At 45.2% G+C, this 18,756-nt stretch overlaps 2 protein-coding genes across 2 annotated transcripts; both read right to left on the bottom strand.

Annotated features, from left to right (window-relative positions):
* Positions 1–1,344: 1,344 nt before the first annotated feature.
* Positions 1,345–3,167, bottom strand: LOC131134160 (lysophosphatidic acid receptor 6). The gene has a single exon (XM_058079105.2). The coding sequence runs from the start codon at positions 2,773–2,775 to the stop codon at positions 1,675–1,677; it is 1,101 nt and encodes a 366-aa protein (XP_057935088.2). The 5' UTR covers positions 2,776–3,167; the 3' UTR covers positions 1,345–1,674.
* A 3,230-nt stretch (positions 3,168–6,397) lies between these two features.
* Positions 6,398–18,242, bottom strand: rcbtb2 (regulator of chromosome condensation (RCC1) and BTB (POZ) domain containing protein 2). The gene is made up of 12 exons (XM_058079100.2): positions 18,039–18,242; positions 17,407–17,544; positions 16,937–17,087; positions 15,777–15,943; positions 15,541–15,699; positions 15,358–15,465; positions 15,046–15,188; positions 14,781–14,971; positions 11,174–11,300; positions 9,238–9,377; positions 9,022–9,152; positions 6,398–8,497 (listed from the first exon to the last, which is right to left on the bottom strand). The coding sequence occupies exons 2-12, from the start codon at positions 17,530–17,532 to the stop codon at positions 8,357–8,359; spliced, it is 1,584 nt and encodes a 527-aa protein (XP_057935083.2). The 5' UTR covers positions 17,533–17,544; positions 18,039–18,242; the 3' UTR covers positions 6,398–8,356.
* Positions 18,243–18,756: the final 514 nt, after the last annotated feature.

Genomic DNA, 18,756 nt, shown 5'->3' with positions numbered 1-18,756 from the left:
AGAGCAAACAAACAGACCCACACTCTCACGCCAAAACCCACTTGAGGTCGTATAAGTCTGACATAGAAGCCAAGTGCTAACATTACATCTGGACATCATGCTAGCTGAACATACTGTATGCACTGAAGGAAAAATATTGTCTGCAGCTGACTGAGCTCATTTTTAAGACGTGTAGCAAAGCCCGTTTTCTTCCAGAGCTGTCCACCGTTTTCTCATTTCCTGTTTTATATTTATTCTTTGAAAATACTTCTAATTTTTGCATTTTAAATATTTTAAGGTGTTATTGTGTTTATTATTTGTATTTATTATTTTGTATTTATTATTTTGATAGCATTTTTCCTGTAAAATTAATTCTCATCGTTTAACTTTTTTGTAACCTAATTTTCCAAAAACTGCCACTTTATTTTTTCTTTTCCTTCTAATGTGACAAATTAGAAAATAAAGTATTTTTTCTGGAATATTTCAACTTTAAATAATCTTATTTTTAAGGCTGAATTATATATGTTTTTTGAAAAAAAAAAATTTGGGTGGAATGAAAAAAAAGACAAGTAAATGTATTTTTGGGCAAAAAATCTGGATTTCCCTCCCAAAAGGGGTTTCGGTGCCATTGATACGGCCATTGAAAGTACTGATCCAGTTTTTAATTGGTCATCACCGAATAAGGCAAGAATACCAAGGACAGGACCTAAACATCTCCACTTGTCGACACAAACAGTCGAGTGTGTTTTCACAACAACGGTCCTGTGTGGCGTCTTTGACCTCTTCTGTTGACATCACATCCACAGACCGCACTTGCATTCACCATCCAACCTTTACCTCACTCACTGGCCAAAGACACACGGGGCATGTGGCATTGGCAGGGGATCGAACCAGCAACCTAAAATGAGGTGGTGTCCTAACTTTTTCACCTGGTGAAACTTTGCCATTTTGATGGGTTGGGTGAAGCAACACTAAGAAGGTATACTGTATATATGTACAGTATATGTATGTACTCTCTATACGGAATACAGTATACCACTTTAAAACATGTTTGGTTCTTTTAACTTTATGATACTAAAATGATGGTGACTTTACAACATTCTTGTAAAATTATGACGTTTATGACTAGTATTGTAAAATGACTGCTCCTGGTTAAGTTGTATTTGTAGAATATGGCGCAGGCTGCACTTTGGCCAGCCGTTGTATAACGTATATAAATACAGTATTTTCTCTCAAAGTTTACACAAGCCTTCCCCTTCTTGCCACACAGGAAGTTGACACGCCCCGGGCGAGAGTCAGACGCTCCACTTCCCTACCGAGGTCTAGCTTGCGCTACAGAACCGAGTGTTGTTGCCCAACGCCCGTCAAACAAAGTCTGGCGGCCAATGTGTGGTGCAATGGCTTTATTTGACACACAACAATCAGTGCAGGGACTCGCCTCAAAGTGGAAGCGAGCAAAGAGACGTCACGCTCCTCCATGTTCATTGAAGAACCGCTAAAGCTAGCACCGTGACTCACCACAGATATGTACACAAACATGCCACCGCAGTTCAGCGAGGGCGTTCCCTCCCGGGCTCCTGGCGCAATGACGGTACGTCACCCAGAGGGACCGGCGCCACAGGCCTCCTAAATCCAAAGCGGGAGTTCCACGCGGTTCCCGAGACGGAGGTGGTATTTTGCCATCCACGCAAGCGCTCACACCGAAGACTCGTTGCGAAGAACTTTGGCTTTGAGATTCCCCAGGCTGCACGGCATGTCGGAGCCGGACTCGGAGCGCAGGGCCTCAGAGAACTTGGTGTCGTACGGGCGACCCAACTGAGACTTCCTCTTGATGGAGTTCTGGATGGTCTCCGAGGTGAAGTAGTACACGATGGGGTCAAAGCAGCAGTTGGAGACGGCGATGCAGAGCGCGATGGGGTAGATGGTGCGCACCACCGACTCCACAAAGCAGCCCTTCAGCGTCTTGGTGCGCACCAGGGAGTAGAAGACCAGGTTGAGGTTGTAGGGGATGAAGCAGAAGCAGAAGATGGACAGGTGCACGACGATCATGCGAAGGATCTTGGTCTTGTTGAGTTTGCCGCCGCGGCTCACCTTGTGGGGGCGCCGTAGCGTCTGCAGCACCATGACGGAGCAGCACACGTTGAGGAGCAGCGGGATGATGAAGCCCACCGTCTCGATGAAGATGACCACTTTGGACAGATGGGCCTTCCACTGGCTGGAGGAGAAGTTCTCAAAGCAGAAGGTGGCGTTGGCGCGGTTCCTGTCGTGCGAGGTGGTGTCCAACAGGAAGCCCGTGGGCAGGCTGCCGGACAGCACCAGCACCCACACGGCCGTGCACACCATCTTGGCCTTACGCTTGGTCCGCAGCGTCCTGGAGCGGAACGGGTGCACGATGGCCAGGAAGCGGTCCACGCTGATGCAGGTGAGGAAGAGGATGCTCCCGTACATGTTGGTGTAGAAGAGCGAGACGGACACCTTGCACAGAACGCTGCCAAAGGGCCAGCTCTGGTTGATGAAGTAGAAGACCCGCAGGGGCAACGTGAAGACGAAGAGCAGGTCGGACACCACCAGGTTTATCATGTAGGTGGTGGTTTCGTTCCTCAGCTTGAGGGAACAGGTGAAGATGTAGATGGCCACCGCGTTGGTGATGAGGCCCACCACGAAGACGATGCTGAAGACGGTGCTGTACAGCGGGTACTTGAAGCCATCGTTCTTGCTGCAGGTCGAGTTGCTGGAGGAGATGTTCCTGCCCCCTGGCAGGGTGAAGATTTCAGGCAGGAGGCTGCTGTTGGACATTGCGGGAGACAAAAGAGGAGCAGGATGGGGAGGGGGTCGGGGGTCCAGGCGGCACTCTGCCGAGGATTCAGGAGGATTGGATCTGGCTGTGTCTCACATGATTCCCACTTCTGGTATCCTCCCAAAGCGTGAGTCACCTCATGGTGAGGAGCTCCCTCATGGGCCGCCCCCCTCCCCCGCCCCTGCCGTGCCTCTACACTGCTAGGTCGGAGCCACAGAGAGATGGCCTCCAGACAGGGAGGCCTGGCATTATCCACACACAGATCCCGAGTCGTCCTCCTCCCTTCTATCCGATTTGGTCCTCGGGGTCGGCTTCCTTTCCCTCACCGTCTACGTCTCTCTGGAGGAAGCACTCACAGACATGAGCTGCCACTTCTGCCACTTCTCCTTTGTGCCGGTATCACACACACGCTCACACACACACGTGTGTACTTTGACTCGGAGCAGCAAGGCTGGCTCCACCTCCTTGCCCGCCTCCCACCCCTCCCCCTCCTTTGTCTGCTAAAAGGAGGAATCAGGACAAACAATGCTGCACGTGCACTACTTGGTTTCCCAAAAAACTGCTGAAATCCTCATTTGCTTTAAAATCACAAGAAAGCACAAAATGTCTGCTACGCCCCCCCCCCAAAAAAACTTTAATAAAAGTGTAAAAAAAAAAAATCAGAAAAAGTAAAAATAAACATGATTGACAACAAAGTGAGTGTACAATATGGGCCCCCAGTGAGAAGACCCGGCCATGATGTCCACGCAACCACGCTAATGAAGTGGGCTGTTTGGATGTTCTTCCTTTCACGCTTGCACTGGCCGGCCTTCCCGGCCGACACTTTCACAAACACGCTGGACACCAGGAATGTGGACTTCTGGACTTGAAAGACTTCCTTGCTTTGTCATTTGGGATGCCCACAAGCTGGGATGTTTCCCCCAGGAGAGCTTGGAAAGATCTCTTTGGATAAATATTTATGAAGTACATATTCAGATATATGTAGTATTTATTGACTGGTTATTGTTCTAGTCATTATACACCACGTATTCCTCTACTTTTCCTCTACTCTTATTACTCATCATTTTCCGGTCACAAACTCAAAAAATTCCCACATTTATTTTTTTCTGTGGTAATTGTCCCATTGAAAATGAATGGTGGGGCTGCACGGTGGGAGAGTGGGTAGCGTGCAGACCTCACAGCTAGGAGACCCGGGTTCAATTCCACCCGCGGCTATCTCTGTGTGGAGTTTGCATGTTCTCCCCATGGGTTTTCTCCGGGTATTCCGGTTTCCTCCCACATTCCAAAAACATGCTAGGTTAATTGGCGACTCAAAATAGTCCATAGGTATGAATGTGAGTGTGAATGGTTGTTTGTCTATATGTGCCCTGTGATTGGCTGGCGACCAGTCCATGGTGTACCCCGCCTCTCGCCCCAAGACAGCTGGGATAGGCACCAGCAACCCTTGTGAGGAAAAGCGGCAGAAAATGAATTGGAAGCTTATTTGGCGCCCCCTATTGGTGGATAATGGTTTGTTGGATAACATTTTTAATCCCTTTACAGCAGGACATGGCTCAGGGGGTAGAGTGGTTGCTGGTTCACTATGCATGTTTACATTCCAAATCCCCCGTTTTTAGATAATAGGCAAAGTCAATGGTTGCTGGTTCCATCCTCAGTCGTCCATTTTTACATTTCAATGCTTTTTTCCAAGCGTGTTTATTAATGTAACATTCCGCGTATTCTAACAGCTCAATTGGTAGATTGGGCCGCTAATGGTTGCTGGTTCGATCCGCAGTCCTCGTTCTTCATTTTTGCAGTCCAACGTTCTTCAGTCGGCTACAACGATGAGTCGATTTGCAAGGCATGGTGAGGATATTCTACTGGAACTGTCGTGAATATGCTACAGTACATACATATTACCTGTACTATTACATATTCTCTATTCCATTGGAATATCATCTATTTCTCCTGTTCATCTTTTCTAGTAAAATGGTTCCAACATGGGAACAACTTTGCTTTTGTGTTGGAGGTCGGGGTTTTACAATATTGGACCGTCTTGGAAGAGGGCCCGGTGACACGGCCACCACACCCGATGGACTTCACAACGCTGCAAAACAATAGCCCACCAAATCTCCAGCGACATTCAAAGAGATGCGGGGTGTTTTATGGCCGGCGACAAAATAAACACCAGCCCAAAGCTTCCAGAAAATAGACACCACCGAGCCTGACTATTGTCTTTCCATTCCATTCAGAGCCTGACATGCAAACATGTGGAGGTTAGAGAACAAAAACACGTAGACTGTTAAATGTCCCACAATGCCAGGAAGCATGCCCCCCCTCCAAGGCCGAGGCCTTCAAGAATGAAAGATGTTAAGTGTCATGTTGGCTAACATCATGCAAGTACTAGCCTCAGGAGCATCATGTTGCAATCCCGGAACTCAAGTGCCCCCCCCCCCTTACATATATTCAACAACCTAATATCCTGCAGTTGTTCAAACTATTTCATGGTTCATTATTGTCTTTACACTGAAATGTGTAGGCTGTATTCTGCCATTGCAGTAATCCCTCCTTTACTGCTGGTAATACATGGATTTTGAATGATTAGAGCCCCCTAGACATGAAATAACACCCCTATAGGAACTTTAACCCAATATAGTATCCATCTTTTCTTTTTCTATGCCACTTATCCTTTTTAGGGTGCCAGCCGATTTTTGCGAATCGGGGTACACCCTGGACTGGTGGCCGGCCAATCACAGGGCACATATAGACAAACAACTATTCACACTCACATTCATGCCTATGGACAATTTGGAGTCACCAAGGGATGCTGAGCCTTGGTGGAGGTCAGCCTGCTCATAATGCAAGCACTACTCTGCTGGTTGCTGGTTTCTTTCAACGTGCATATTTGCTGATCTTGTTTTCTGGCTGCTGTCAAGTCGGAATGTGTGGCAAAAGACACACACACACACACACACACACAGCTTTTGTTGCCTCTTGATTTCCGTGCTGACCGGCACCCTATTCAAACAGGCTGTGATGAAGCAAACACTTGAAGCTACTCCGGCGGCAGCGTGAAGCTGACTGTGCACAATGGTCGCTAGAGAAGGCGGCGTGCGGCCAGGGAGGCAGAAACGAAACAGACCTCCAGCGTCAACAGCACATAAAACGTCTGACGAGGCAAAGGCACTTTGCCCCGCTCGCTCGGCCCAAGATAAGGTGGAGACGTTTGTTATTGTCAGGAGTGGCAAAACACACACAGCGTGGCTCTCCAGAGCGCGGCCTGGGGACCATTTGCGGCCCACGGCACCTTCTCAAAATACTATTTAACAAGAAAATAACCTGCAGTAATTTGAAGAGAAAAAAGTTTAAATATTAAGAGAATTAAATCACAATATTGGATGAAAAAATTGAAAAAAAAAGAAAAATATGACAAAAACCATGTAATTCAGTTAAAAATGCAATAATGAATGAAAAAATAATGGTGAAATATTTAGGAAAAAAATTTATTTGAAGTTTCAATTAAAAAATAAAATAAATAAAAAATAAAGGTGAATGTGTGGGAAAAGTAGGTAGTCAAAAACCTGCCAAAAGTTTTTTTTGTCATTTATTCATATTCATATTCATATGATTATTGTTGTACAGTATTTTATTGACTAGCTTTTATAGTATTGATTTGTACTTTGACTTTTTAATCTTTATTGTTTTACTAGTCTTTATACAATGTGTTTATAAATAAAGTAAATTGGGTTGGCTGGCAAATTGGATGGGAATTAAGTCATAACATTTCAAGAAAAACAATATAAATGAACATTTAAAATATATTTATATATTTTACAGGAAAAATAGTGAGGCTAAAGTCTGAATTTGACAACCAAACAACAGAAGAAACACAGCAAAAAGGGGTAAAAAAATAAAGTCACAAAAATTCTGAAAAAAAAAAGACAAAAACATAAATGTGAATTGAATTACAAATAACATTGAAATATTCTGGAAAAAATATGTAATTTCCAAGTTGCAATTACGGTTGTGAAAAAAGTGAAATGATGATCATCAAGTGGCAATAAGCTGTAACATTCCAAGAAAAAGAAAATACGTCAATGTTGAAATATTTAGAAAATAAAAAGCAGCAGCAGCAAATCAAAGAGAGACTTTAGTCTTGGAATATTTTCCTTTATTTCAGAGTCTTTGTCCCTATGGCCGTGTTGCTACTATTCCTAAACAGCTGTGGCACAGGGAAGCAGAAGGTGGAAAAATGGCGTGGCCGCTCCTTTATGTGGACACGCGGACTTCCACCAAGATCTAGCGCACCATGCAGCAGGCTTTTCAAAAACACCATCAAGCTGAGTGATGTGGTTGTGAATTCTGTGAGATGTTAGGTTGGGGTGTCCAAACTGTGGCCTGGGGGACAAATGCGGCCGGGACACATTCTAAAAATGTCATTTAACAAGCCAACTAAAAAAAACAACAAAGATGGAAAACTGTATATGACATTACAATAAATATTCATCCATTTTCTATGCCGCTTATCCACAGTAGGGTCGCAGGTGACATTACAATAAATAGTCATGTCCAAATAAAATAAATGTCCTTTTAGCAAGATGGAGTGGAAATATACTGTATATAGAAAAATAAAATAAGACACACCAAACAAACAATGAAGATGCAATTTGTGCAAAATTAGGTTGGGGAAAAAGTTATAGTATTACAGAAACTAAATGTAAATATTATGGGAATAAAGTCCTAACAATACAAAAGGAAAGTTCAACTAGTTAAAGTAGCATGGTAAAGTCATAAGTCATTTATATGACATAATACATTCTGCTGTATCACATGACAGCATAATCATGGCAAAGGAGGTCCTAGTTGCCAGGAGGGAAGCTGAGCCAAGCAAAAGAGCAGAGCTGTCATTTTCCCAGAATAAAGTCAAAATATGAACAAATATCCCAAGCTGGAACGGAAGGAGGAGAAAGGCGCAACCTGGTAACATTATGGGCCAAAATCACCTTGTTTTAGCATCCTTTCAGCTCTATGACAAAGCTGAGATGAAATATAGTGTAAATAACATCTGGGCGTATCTCCGCTATACGCGTTGCTTGAACACGTATAAGCTCCGCTTCTTGCTGCTGCCTTTCAGACTGCGTGGCAATCAATGGCCTACATGTGATGGATTCCAGTCAATTATTGGACGCATTTTTGAAATCCATCAAATAGCATCCCCTCATTTCTCACTATGTGGCCCCCCACCGGGAAAATGTTTGGACACCCCTGGGTTTTGGACATACATGTGAAAATAAAAAGCATTTTAGTAAACATCTGTGTTTGCATTCACAACAAACAGCCTGTTTTAGGGAGACAACACCTTTCCACCTGGCGCCACAGTCGCTAAGCCCAAGTACGCCTTCAGCTGCCCCCCCACCTCGGCCTGACTGGAACTGAAGTGCTTGGTGGAAAGGTGGCTGTTAGTGTTGTCCAAAAAGGAAGGCTCACCTCAGGGACCTTCAACTTGCTCACGCCCGTCTCTGTGGTCTGTCAAGGCTCTTGAGAGGCGACCGTCCTCGCTTTACTTTGCCGTGTCTCTCTCTCCGCTGAAGACGTAAGCAGTCAGTTTCTGAAGGCCCCGTGTCGGCTGGCTTTACTGATAAAGTTCTTGAGCAGGTCGTGGTCCATGTCGGCGAAGGCCAGGGTCTGCGTGACCGATGTCAGGTGGTTGACGCAGAACTTGAAGCAGAAGTCCTCCAGGTCCTGAAAATGAAGAGGCTGTTGGGTCAGCTGACTCCTGTGGTATTACAGAGCGTGTCGAGCGTCTTTAGCCGGGCGATACTCGGGTGGAAGACGCAAGATCAAGGAGCAGTGACTGAATACCAGAAAACTCTCCAACCACGCCAGAAAGTAGCTAGGTTCGTCGATCGTCACTTTTGAGAAAATGGCAGACAAGTGGTTAGCGCACAGGCCACACAGCTAGAAGACCTGAGTTCAATTCCACCCTCGGCCATCTCTGTGTGGAATTTGCATGTTCTCCCCGTGCATGCGTGAGTTTTCTCCGGGTACTCCAGTTTCCTCCCACATTCCAAAAACATGCTAGGTTAATTGGCCACTCCAAATTGTCCATAGGCATGAATGTGAGTGTGAATGGTTGTTTGTCTATATGTGCCCTGTGATTGGCTGGCCACCAGTCCAGGGTATACCACGCCTCTCGCCCGAACCGAAGACAGCTGGGATAGGCTTGGTGAATGTCACCAAGAGGGTTTCGGCGTGATCGGGCTTACCCGGGCCTCGTACTTGACGGCGGCCGAGAGCAGAGTGATGGCGTTGTCTTCTGAGATTCCCCTCTTGATGGTCTCCTGGCACAGCCTCTTCAGCCTGCTCTCCCGGTAGAAGGTGGCCAGGTCCAGCAGGCCTAAGCAGCACCAGAACCACACCGTCTTTGAGGGACAGTGTTCTCCATGTTGGGAGTGTGACGGAAGGCACTTTGGAGTTCTTACCAATAGCGTCTTCTGGTGGCAGGTTTATGGAGTCGGTGTAGAGGTACTCCAGAAAGGCTCGGTAGACCAGGAAGGGGAACTGGTGGATTTCGATAGTGTCCTCGTCTGTTTCGTTTAGCAGCACACGAAAATGTTCACATCTAGAGAGGAATCATAGAAAATGGATGCATTATACCTTCCATGGTTACCACAGAAATGGTTGAACATACATGATCAGGTACGGTAGGAGAATTAAGTATTTGACCCCATGCTACTGTTGAAGGTCTACCGCTTAGAAAGAATGCAACGATGTATAAACTCAATCAAACGTACATTCTTGGGTGGATTCTCTAAGAAAAATCTACAAAATCAACCTTCCTGTGGTCTGGGTCTGCCAGAGTGGGGTGTCCCTGATCCATGCCTGGAACACCTCACCAGGGACTGTAAACTGAGAACTTTGCCTTCTGGCTCAGCTCTCTACCCCATACAGCGACCGCATTACTGCAGACGCTATGCCGGATCCACCCCTCCACCTCACAATCCAACCTTCCCTGAGATCCTTGAACTGCTCCACCTGGGGTTGGACCTCCAGAAATGCCAGCAATCCTGTACTCCCAGAGCATGTGATGCATTGAAATCCTGCAATGCATGTCCGTGCTCAAAAAGGAAACTATAAAGGCCTGGCCGAGCACCTGGACGATTAGGAGTAGGCCCGGAAGACAACCTAAAGAACACCAATCCCACCGTCAAGCATGGTGGTGGCAACATCAGCTCCATGAATTTGAGGGAAAGATGGAACGATGGAGCAACACCTCTTTTTCCCAGGAAAAGTGATGCTTCCATTCCAAATTCGGATAGCCAGACAAGAGCCTCGGAACCTGAAAACCACAGGCCTGCGGGGAGGGGTGGGCCAACATCCCTGCCCAGGTGTGCACAAACCCCGTCACCAACGATAACGTCTACGCTGGCTGTTCTATAAAACATTCATATGCTGTTTGGCAGGGGGCTCAAATACTGTAGTGATACTAGACTGCTAGAATTTAAGTACGATTCAAATGATAGACTCCTGCATTCATTGCAAGTGGGACAAGGCGTTTGACACGTGTTTGATGACAGGTAATGATGGACACTGGTTTGGCAGCAGTAAACAGTACATCCATACTTCCCCCCTTTAGGAATACTGTGCTTTCCTGACATGGAAGTAAGGCACTGCAGCTATTCTGGAAGCACTGCGTATCCGTGCGTGAGGTCGCCACCCCCACTGTAGACAGTCTGGCTCCTTCCGACTGACGGCGCAAACGAGCTAGGCGGCGGAATGCACATGCATCGGTGTCAAGAGCCCGGTTATAAAAAGACAAAAGTGGAAACAATATGTCTGTCTTCGCTTCCTCCTTTGACACCAACAGGAAAGGCCCTCACGCAGAGCGCCTTTCTCCATCGCTGCCCTGCACAGCGCTGCATGCTGGGAAACGACTTGCTTCACTTTAAATAGCAAACATGCAACTCTTAAATCAGAGGTGTCCAAACTTTTTCCCACCATTTACACTAAAACATTCCATGACTTAGTTACCGTTCTAAAATACACATATATGGATATTTTTTAAGACAATACTTTGTGTTATATTAGTTAGCAGTATTGAGCTTGTTCTGTTCATATTGTGCCTGTTTGTTAATTTTTTCCTCATTTTATTTCTGCAATATGCTGCGGCCAATAGAAACCAAGCAGTGAACGGCAAATGTTATTAGTTGTCACACTAATGTCCTTTATCACCTTCAATGCAAAGGTGTGGATGCTTTGTTCACATAGCTTAGCAGATATATTGATCGCTTTTTATCCTTTTCCAAGTACATAGTGGCCTCCGTCCTTTCATTTTCGTTCATCCGAGCATGCCTTGGAGTGCTTTTGTCCAACCCCGTCTGACGTAGCGGAGTGTCCACACACGTTGATGTTGTGTACCTTATTTTTAGCAAGGCTTTGTGGACATGGATACACTTTCCGTCCACTAAGAACTTCAGGTCAGAGATTTCAGGGCTGTCAAACTCTTTCTTCAAAGACTGGGCCACTGTCAGGTAATCATCGTTATCTGCAGCAGAAAGGAAAACAGCATTAATGACAATATTTTTTCATCAAGGGCTTAATTATAGCTTCAGGGCTTCAAGTAAAAAAAAAAAGAAAATCCTGATTCTGAACTTTTTCCCGCTGTCAGCACCATCAGACGTGCATCACACGTGTCCAAAACCTGAGAAGGGAAGGTCGTCCAACTGCCATTCTGTGCTATTTTGCATATGAGTGGCTTCAAAAGGTCAGCAAGGCCACCTAACTGTAATCTAACTCATTCTCTCCATCTTGTAGCAAGTTGATCATTTCATTTTACCACTGACTTTGCTAATGGTCCATACTTTGATTTCCCTGTTTTGCGGTAGTCTGTCCTGCCACGATTTATTTAATTCTGGAAATGTACACTTCCTGTATTTGGTCATTAAGTCTGGCCATCAAAATAAAAGCATGCCCCAGTACCACATCTCAATGAGCTACCTTTGGTTCCGAAAACTTAGCACTTTTGATGCAGAATTTGTTTTGTTTGGTTTTGACCATCTGTTGGTTGCCTCTTGGCTGCAATGGAAAGTTTTGTTCCGTTTTTTGAACGTTGCATGGATATGACATGGTTGGTTCCCTAAACGCACGGTTAAGCTGCTCATTTAGTCACACTTCTCACTCGCACAAAACTGTCTCAGAGCAGCCCTTTCCCATTTGAAAAAGAAAAAGAAAAAGCTCAGGCGGAGTCTACTCTTGTTCTTCTGTTTCCATCCAGTCCTCCTTAAGACCTTTATTAACTTTTCTTGGTGAGTGGATGTGGCGCTTCCTGCTTTTTTGGTCATAATACGGCTTTAGCAAGCAGCATGTAGCTCTGCTCATTCTGCTGCACCATTTGCTGTGAACTAACCTGCAAAACACCAGCGTGTACTACATAACGTGCTGTTAAAGACGGCCTATGGTGCCTAATTTGGGCCTTTTGTATCGAGTTGTGGACTCCTATGGAGCAGCTACACACCACACCCTGTGTAGAAAGCTTTCTAGATCTTCCACAATCTGCACCTATTCCAGCTGGATTTCTAAAACACCCACTCCACTGTGATTGGGCCCACACAGCTTGTACAGCTAACAACTTGTACAGCTTGTACTCAGGAACACCCATATCAGGAAGTGTGTTAGAAAAAACTGACACCGAGCGTTCAAAGACATCCTAAACTTCTTTCGGGACTGACTTCCAGGCCTCATGATCTGATACTGTGGCATGGTTTGACACCAGAATACAAGATTCAAGGTCAGAAAAGAGGAAAAAGCATCATAGGTCCCCATTTGTTGCCTATTGTTGCCTGCTTGTGAAGCCCTTTGAGGCTCCTTTGTGATTAAGGGCTGTAAAAATAAACGACATGACATGACTCATTCAGTCCATTTTGGATGATTTTGAAAGATTTTTTTCAAGGCATGCAGAACATGGTGTTCTTGGTCTGTGTCGACATGGTACATACCAAAAGAAAGATTAGCCTCTCATCTTCCATCAGAAAAAAAGTTTCTAGCTTTTGGTGTTCTGGTGGTTTTTTTTAATTTAAATATAACTATCAACCATTTACACATTTGCAACTCAACTGTGCAAGTGCAAACTATTGCGCGTATGCATGCCTTAAAATTTCTGCCTTAAGTCTTTTCACTTCCTGGTTGCTGCATAGCCTCTTTGACAAGGCACAGATGTCTTATACCAGGGGTGCTCATTAAGTCGATCGCGATCTACCGGTCGATCGCGGAGGTGGTACTGGTCGATCGCGGCGTGACATTAAAAAAAATATCATCCTAGCATCAATGCCGTCACTTGATTGATATACAGGGCAGCCATTCAGATGACAACTGAATGTTGCCCTTCGGGTGACCAATCAAATCAAACAACGTCTCTAAGTGCAGCAGAACTTACCATGTCAGCCTATCATCCATCCCCGTTACTTGATTGACATACAGGACAACCAATCAGATGACAACTGAATTTTGACCTTTAGGTCACCGCTCATGCGTAAACAACGATGCAAAGTGCTAAGCTAGTCGGCGAATAGCGTCAGATTTTAAGCCCTCGCTAAAGTTTATGGTCACTAAAATGAGTGAAGTAGCTGGACCAAGTAAAAAGGCAAAAACATATCACTTCCATACGGAATGGGAGGTGGACTTTTTTTTTCACAATGTCTTTTTCGAAGTGCGTTTGCCTGGCTAACCTGGCTAACCTGGCTATCAGCAGCTACTGTCCGGACTATGCATCCCTGGCTGATTCAATTCAGTGCAAGTCATCAAAGTAAACTCAGGTAATTACAAAAAATGTTAATAGTTAATTATGTGTGTTTTGCAATATTGGCTCATTTGGTTATGTAAGGTACATCAACATACATTGTACGTACAAATAGTCCTCAATACATTTGAAAATAAATAGATGTTTTGCATTTTTGTAGTGGGTAGATCATTTTGACTCGGTCATTTTAAAAGTAGCTCACATGCTGAAAAAGTGTGAGCACCCCTGTCTTATACAATGCACTTCTGCCACCTTGTGGCCGTTTGTTCAGCTTAAAGGTGCACCAAACGTGCTCTTTTATTGTGGAGGTGCATCATCACCTCTTGTGCCTTTCACACAAAAAAACGCAAACGACGTATAATCGGTCTATGGGAGCAGGCGGTGGGGTTGAAATCCAAATAGGTCTTTGGTAGTTAAAGTGTTAATGATTGATTTGCTGCAGAAGTAAACACATGCAAACAAGGTTCTGATTTGTTGTTGCCAAGTGTTTTTTTTTCCTGAATAATCGTTAAACGCCGGACATCGGGAATACTTTAAGCCCTGTAGGCTTGTAAAACCCTGGGAACAGTCATAGCACAAGGAATAGCAACAATAACATACGTGTTTGTGCATCTTGCGTGTGACTTCAGTCAGAAGGAATGAGCAGGAAACAGACTTTCCTGTTTATTCTAATGCTTCCAGGAACTCGTGGCAATGTCACAGAAAGGAGCCTGTCCACACGCTACAAACAGTGCTGTGATAAAATGACCTTCTGACATCACTGTGATGGAGTCGAGAGTTTGCATATTCTGTTGTACGTCAGTGTCTCCCTCAGAACTGTGATCCTTTTGTGGCGGTGGGTTGAGGGGGCGGAGCTTGTAGATGAGATTGACAGTGACGCGTGTTATTTTGATGGATGTAGTGGGAGATGAAAAGTGAGTAAAATACAAATATGCATAGATATACAAAATGAACCATGGGGTCACAGCAGGACTAGCTGTCATAAAAGGTCTTCAATAAGAATCAGAAAAAGCTTGTGCTAGTGGTCGTACAGTGAATGCATAATTGGTGCAGAGAACCATGCGGATGATTACTTTCTTTTTTTGACATGCGTTAGCATTTTCATTATATTGTATTTTAATTCAAGCACATCAGGAAGTCCTCTATTCTATCCAATTATCCATAATGCTGGTGGTCCACACCCTCCTGTGTGGCATGTTGATTTCTGCCCTGTCCCCATGGCACGCTTACCTACGGTGAGGAGATGCCATGTGACGGCCGGCGTGGCGAAGCAAGCGAAGACGTCGTCAGTACAGCTGAAATGGGTGAGGTGGGGGTTGGTGACGGATTGACCTCGACACTGACCCCACATCAGAACCTGCCCGCTCTGTGTCTTGGCGGCGGATGTGTGGCTAGTGTGACACGCCGCCACTTCCACGATTCTGCGGGAACACGAGACGACAGACGATATGGACACGCTGCAGAAGGCAGCAGGAAGCAGAGTGGGAACACACACCTCTCTTTGTCGGTGCTTATCATGGTGGGGAGAGATACATTGCTCTTGTTGCCCGTCCCCAACTGCCCGTATGAGTTGGCTCCCCAGGCGAAGACAAAGCCCTCGTCTGTGAGCGCCAGCGTGTGCGCGTATCCGCAGGCGACCTGGGCATGGATGGAGGCAGCAAGATTTCTATGATGTGGTTAACAACTGTGGGGCCTGGGGTGGAGGTTTGTACTGCCACATATCATCATTACACGGGAAGAATGAGCTGCTTTGCCACAAGGGAGGCCAACAACCTGTGCCGACCCTATTCAATCCACACAGCCATACCTGGACTATGCTGACACCCTGGAGAGCTGCGATCCTGCAGGGAGTCTGCTGGTTCCCAGTGTTGCCCAAGCCCAACTGGCCGTTGCAGTTGTAGCCCCAACCGTAGATCTGCAACAGAAAGGAGCAGATCTTCAGGATGGCTTTCAGGTAGGAGCACCGTGTTGAGCTCCACATTGTTGTTACCTCCCCGGTGTCCAGCACAGCCATGGAGCAAAGCTGACCACAGGCGATGTTGACCACCACTTTGTTCTGCAGGCAGAAGCTGACCCGGCGGGGTGTCGGCTGGTTGGCCGTGGACCCCGATCCCACTTGACCTGAGTTGTTGTAGCCCCATGCATAGACCTCAACGCCGGGATGACACATTCGCAGGTCAAACACGTGATAACAGAGAGGAGCTATGAGACAGGAGGCCGCGTTACCTCGCCTTCCGTTGTGAGGGCGATGGTGTGATGGGAGCCGCAAGCCACCTCAGTCACCCTCTTGTTGAGGAGGTTGGTGGAGACCAGGGCGGGGGTCAGCCCATGGATGGTGGTGCCGTTGCCCAGCTGGCTGTAGCCATTGTGGCCCCATGCGTACACTTCTCCATCTACCAAGCAAACGCTTCATTAAAGACATTACAATAAAGTGAAGGAAGGAAAAGCCAACTTCCTCATGGACACGATTGTTGGGTTGAATTTGGCCTTTTTTGAGCATATATTGTTAAAAATAAGCATCACATGACTGTACATCACTGTATACATATTCATCAGACGTTGAGAATTATGACAATTTCAATGCTAAAAATGCATGTCATTCACCGCTTCTTGGAGACTCACATCTCATTTGCGTTGAAGCCATAAACGCACACATATACACACAGAAAAACGGCCTGTTCCCAGTAGCTATTGTCTGATTGATTGTCTGAATTCCAGCATCAAGGCTACCAGAGTTCCGATGCACGATTGCGCCACCTCTGACGCTTAATACTGTTCAGCCTGTGTGACGGGGTAACATCAAAACACTGCCGCTAGCCCTTTAGGAGAGCAAAAATGGACTTCATGCTGTACTTGTGGACCACCCTGCTCATTTTGGCATAGGTGAAGAAAAGGTTAACATTACGGCTGACTTGATTATACTTTTAGCATTTATTACAGATATACTATATCTTCTTTTACAAACCAATACGATAACTTTCTATACTATATCTTCTTTTACAAACCAATACGATAACTTTCTGTTTCTCAAGACCGATGTGGTATCTATAACTTTTTCTTTATATCGACTTTTTACCTTTAGCTTGTGCACATCTGGAAGTAAGGACTGGAACAAATGAGGATGTGAACCCCCCCCTCATTTGGGACAACGTCCTTCCTCTTAAAGTGAATGTTTGTTTACAAGTGATCTCAGGAGAAATTACAACAGGAGAAGCGCTTGATTTTCTTACCAGCACAATGCGGATAATCTCGTCTCATTAGAGCATTGGTTTTTTTTTCAGTAATGGTTATTGGAGGTATTTATAATGTCATCGGATACATCTGTATGACGTCAAAATTCCCTCCTATCAGCCTGATAATTATCATGCACCTCTATCATTTATTACCCGAGGTAGCGACAACCACATGTGGTCCAGTTCCATAGCTTAGGGACACAATTTTCTTCCCACAGAGGACATCAATCCTGCGTGGCTCAATGGTGCTTTGCAGGTCTCCCAGGCCTAAACAGCTGCTGCAGTTGGTGCCGAGGCCAAAGACCTGCATGGATTTAAAAACAGTACTGTGTTATACAGGAGATACCCTTGAAGACAATCATTCTGGACCATCATAGGATCATTGTGCTGTAATTTGATCACACAAGCAACAATCAGGTGCAAACAATACCGAGTGTTCAAACAAACAAGTGACCAAGGGCGAGGCGTTCACTCTACCCTCACCCGGGATAAAAATGGTGCTTGCTCTGGAATTAGGCCTATATGGCTAAAGATAGCGCCATCCTATCTGCTTATCCCTGCACATGCAGCCTGGATCAAGACTTCCCGCATTTTCCAGCTTGAGTTGACTCAGTGATTGTTACCTCGTCGTTAACTGTGACATAGAGGGCTTCGTTCGCACCACTTCCAAAAACACAAGCCTGCCGGATGAGCCCCAGTTCCTCAGGCGGGAGGAGAGCAAACACTGGCCACTTCCCAACGTCCAGCATGCCACTTGCTCTCTGGGGCAAAAAATAAAACACAAAGAATACAGAAAATGTTCATTTCTGCTAAATCCTGGGTAAACTGTAAGTTTTCAATGGAGTTGATCAATAATCCTTAAGCATGACGGAGCTACACACATGTGAATTAGAGCTCCACCAGCATAGACTGAGAAACGTTTCATTGTGTCTGTTTCATTTTGGGAATAAAACACTCCTAGTATAAGTAACAAACATTATCTTGTAATACGTCACTGGTACTCAAGTATAAACACGGCTGATGTCACCAGGTTCCTCGGAAAATCATAAGTGTATTTCTTTGATTTTTATAAGAGGTGCTCCACTTGACTGCAATTATGAAACAATCAAAAATAATGCACTTTCCCAATATTTTTAATTTACAGCCATTCCCAGTGCAGCATTGAGGATTAGCTCCAAGTGCTAAGCTAAAAGCAAACCGAAGTGGTTATATGATAATTAGCATCAAGCGCGGTCGCCTGTGGTTCATACGTTACCTTGCTTGACACAAAATACTATTTTGACTTCGTCAGCGACGTCGTATTCCGATGGGCCGCAGGACAGTAAATTGTCGGTCAACCCGGATTTATTATCATGACATGTTAGCATCACTGCATATCCACCATTAGCCTGGTTAGCTTGGTGCACAGCGACAGTGTGTATACTTCCTGCTTCCATGTGATGGTGCGTTTAAAGACATGACGAGATTACAGACACTGCTTGTTCACCTTTCGTTGAACATATTTGTATCACTTTTATAACCACAGTCTGGACAAAACAAATATCGTCAATGTCACTTTATTTTAAATTCAAACACATGAAAAAAAGTACTATTATTTAGTAATAAGCATAACTATAATCATACATTAACACATACCCCGATAATCGCAATTTAAACTGCCTGGGATAGGCTCCAGCATACCTGCGACCCTCGTGAGGATAAGCGATATAGAAAATGGATGGATGGTTGGTTGGATGGATCAAAACTTCCCTAATACTCTTGAACTACACTTTGGCTTTGAACTGCTGCTTTCAAATGTACTTCTTAAAAATCTCCAGCAGGGGACGCTACAAACATAACTACATTTCCTGCTTTTTACATGTAAAAATAATATTGAAGCACATCACATTTAGTTTTCCCCCTTCTCCACGTCTAAACAATCGCTGATTGAGTAGACAAGTTTGTTTACGTGTTCTCTTCCTGAGTTTTTACAA

The sequence above is a fragment of the Doryrhamphus excisus genome, linkage group LG8, assembly GCF_037039965.1.
Source record: "Doryrhamphus excisus strain RoL-2023G ecotype Guam linkage group LG8, RoL_Dexc_Guam_v1.1, whole genome shotgun sequence".
NCBI classification, from domain to species: domain Eukaryota; kingdom Metazoa; phylum Chordata; class Actinopteri; order Syngnathiformes; family Syngnathidae; genus Doryrhamphus; species Doryrhamphus excisus.
Note: the sequence above shows the minus strand (reverse complement) of the source record. Positions and strands in the feature narration are given on the sequence as shown.

What these genes read in the sequence shown, in the direction of transcription:
- LOC131134160 (XM_058079105.2), bottom strand. Translation starts at nt 2,775, where the DNA reads ATGTCCAACAGCAGCCTCCTGCCTGAAATCTTCACCCTGCCAGGGGGC.
- rcbtb2 (XM_058079100.2), bottom strand. Translation starts at nt 17,532, where the DNA reads ATGCTGGACGTTGGGAAGTGGCCAGTGTTTGCTCTCCTCCCGCCTGAG. An exon ending in ATGTCACAGTTAACGACGAG is followed by an intron (nt 17,088 to 17,406) that starts GTAACAATCACT and finishes AAATCCATGCAG; the next exon opens with GTCTTTGGCCTCGGCACCAA. An exon ending in TGTGGTTGTCGCTACCTCGG is followed by an intron (nt 15,944 to 16,936) that starts GTAATAAATGAT and finishes TTTGCTTGGTAG; the next exon opens with ATGGAGAAGTGTACGCATGG.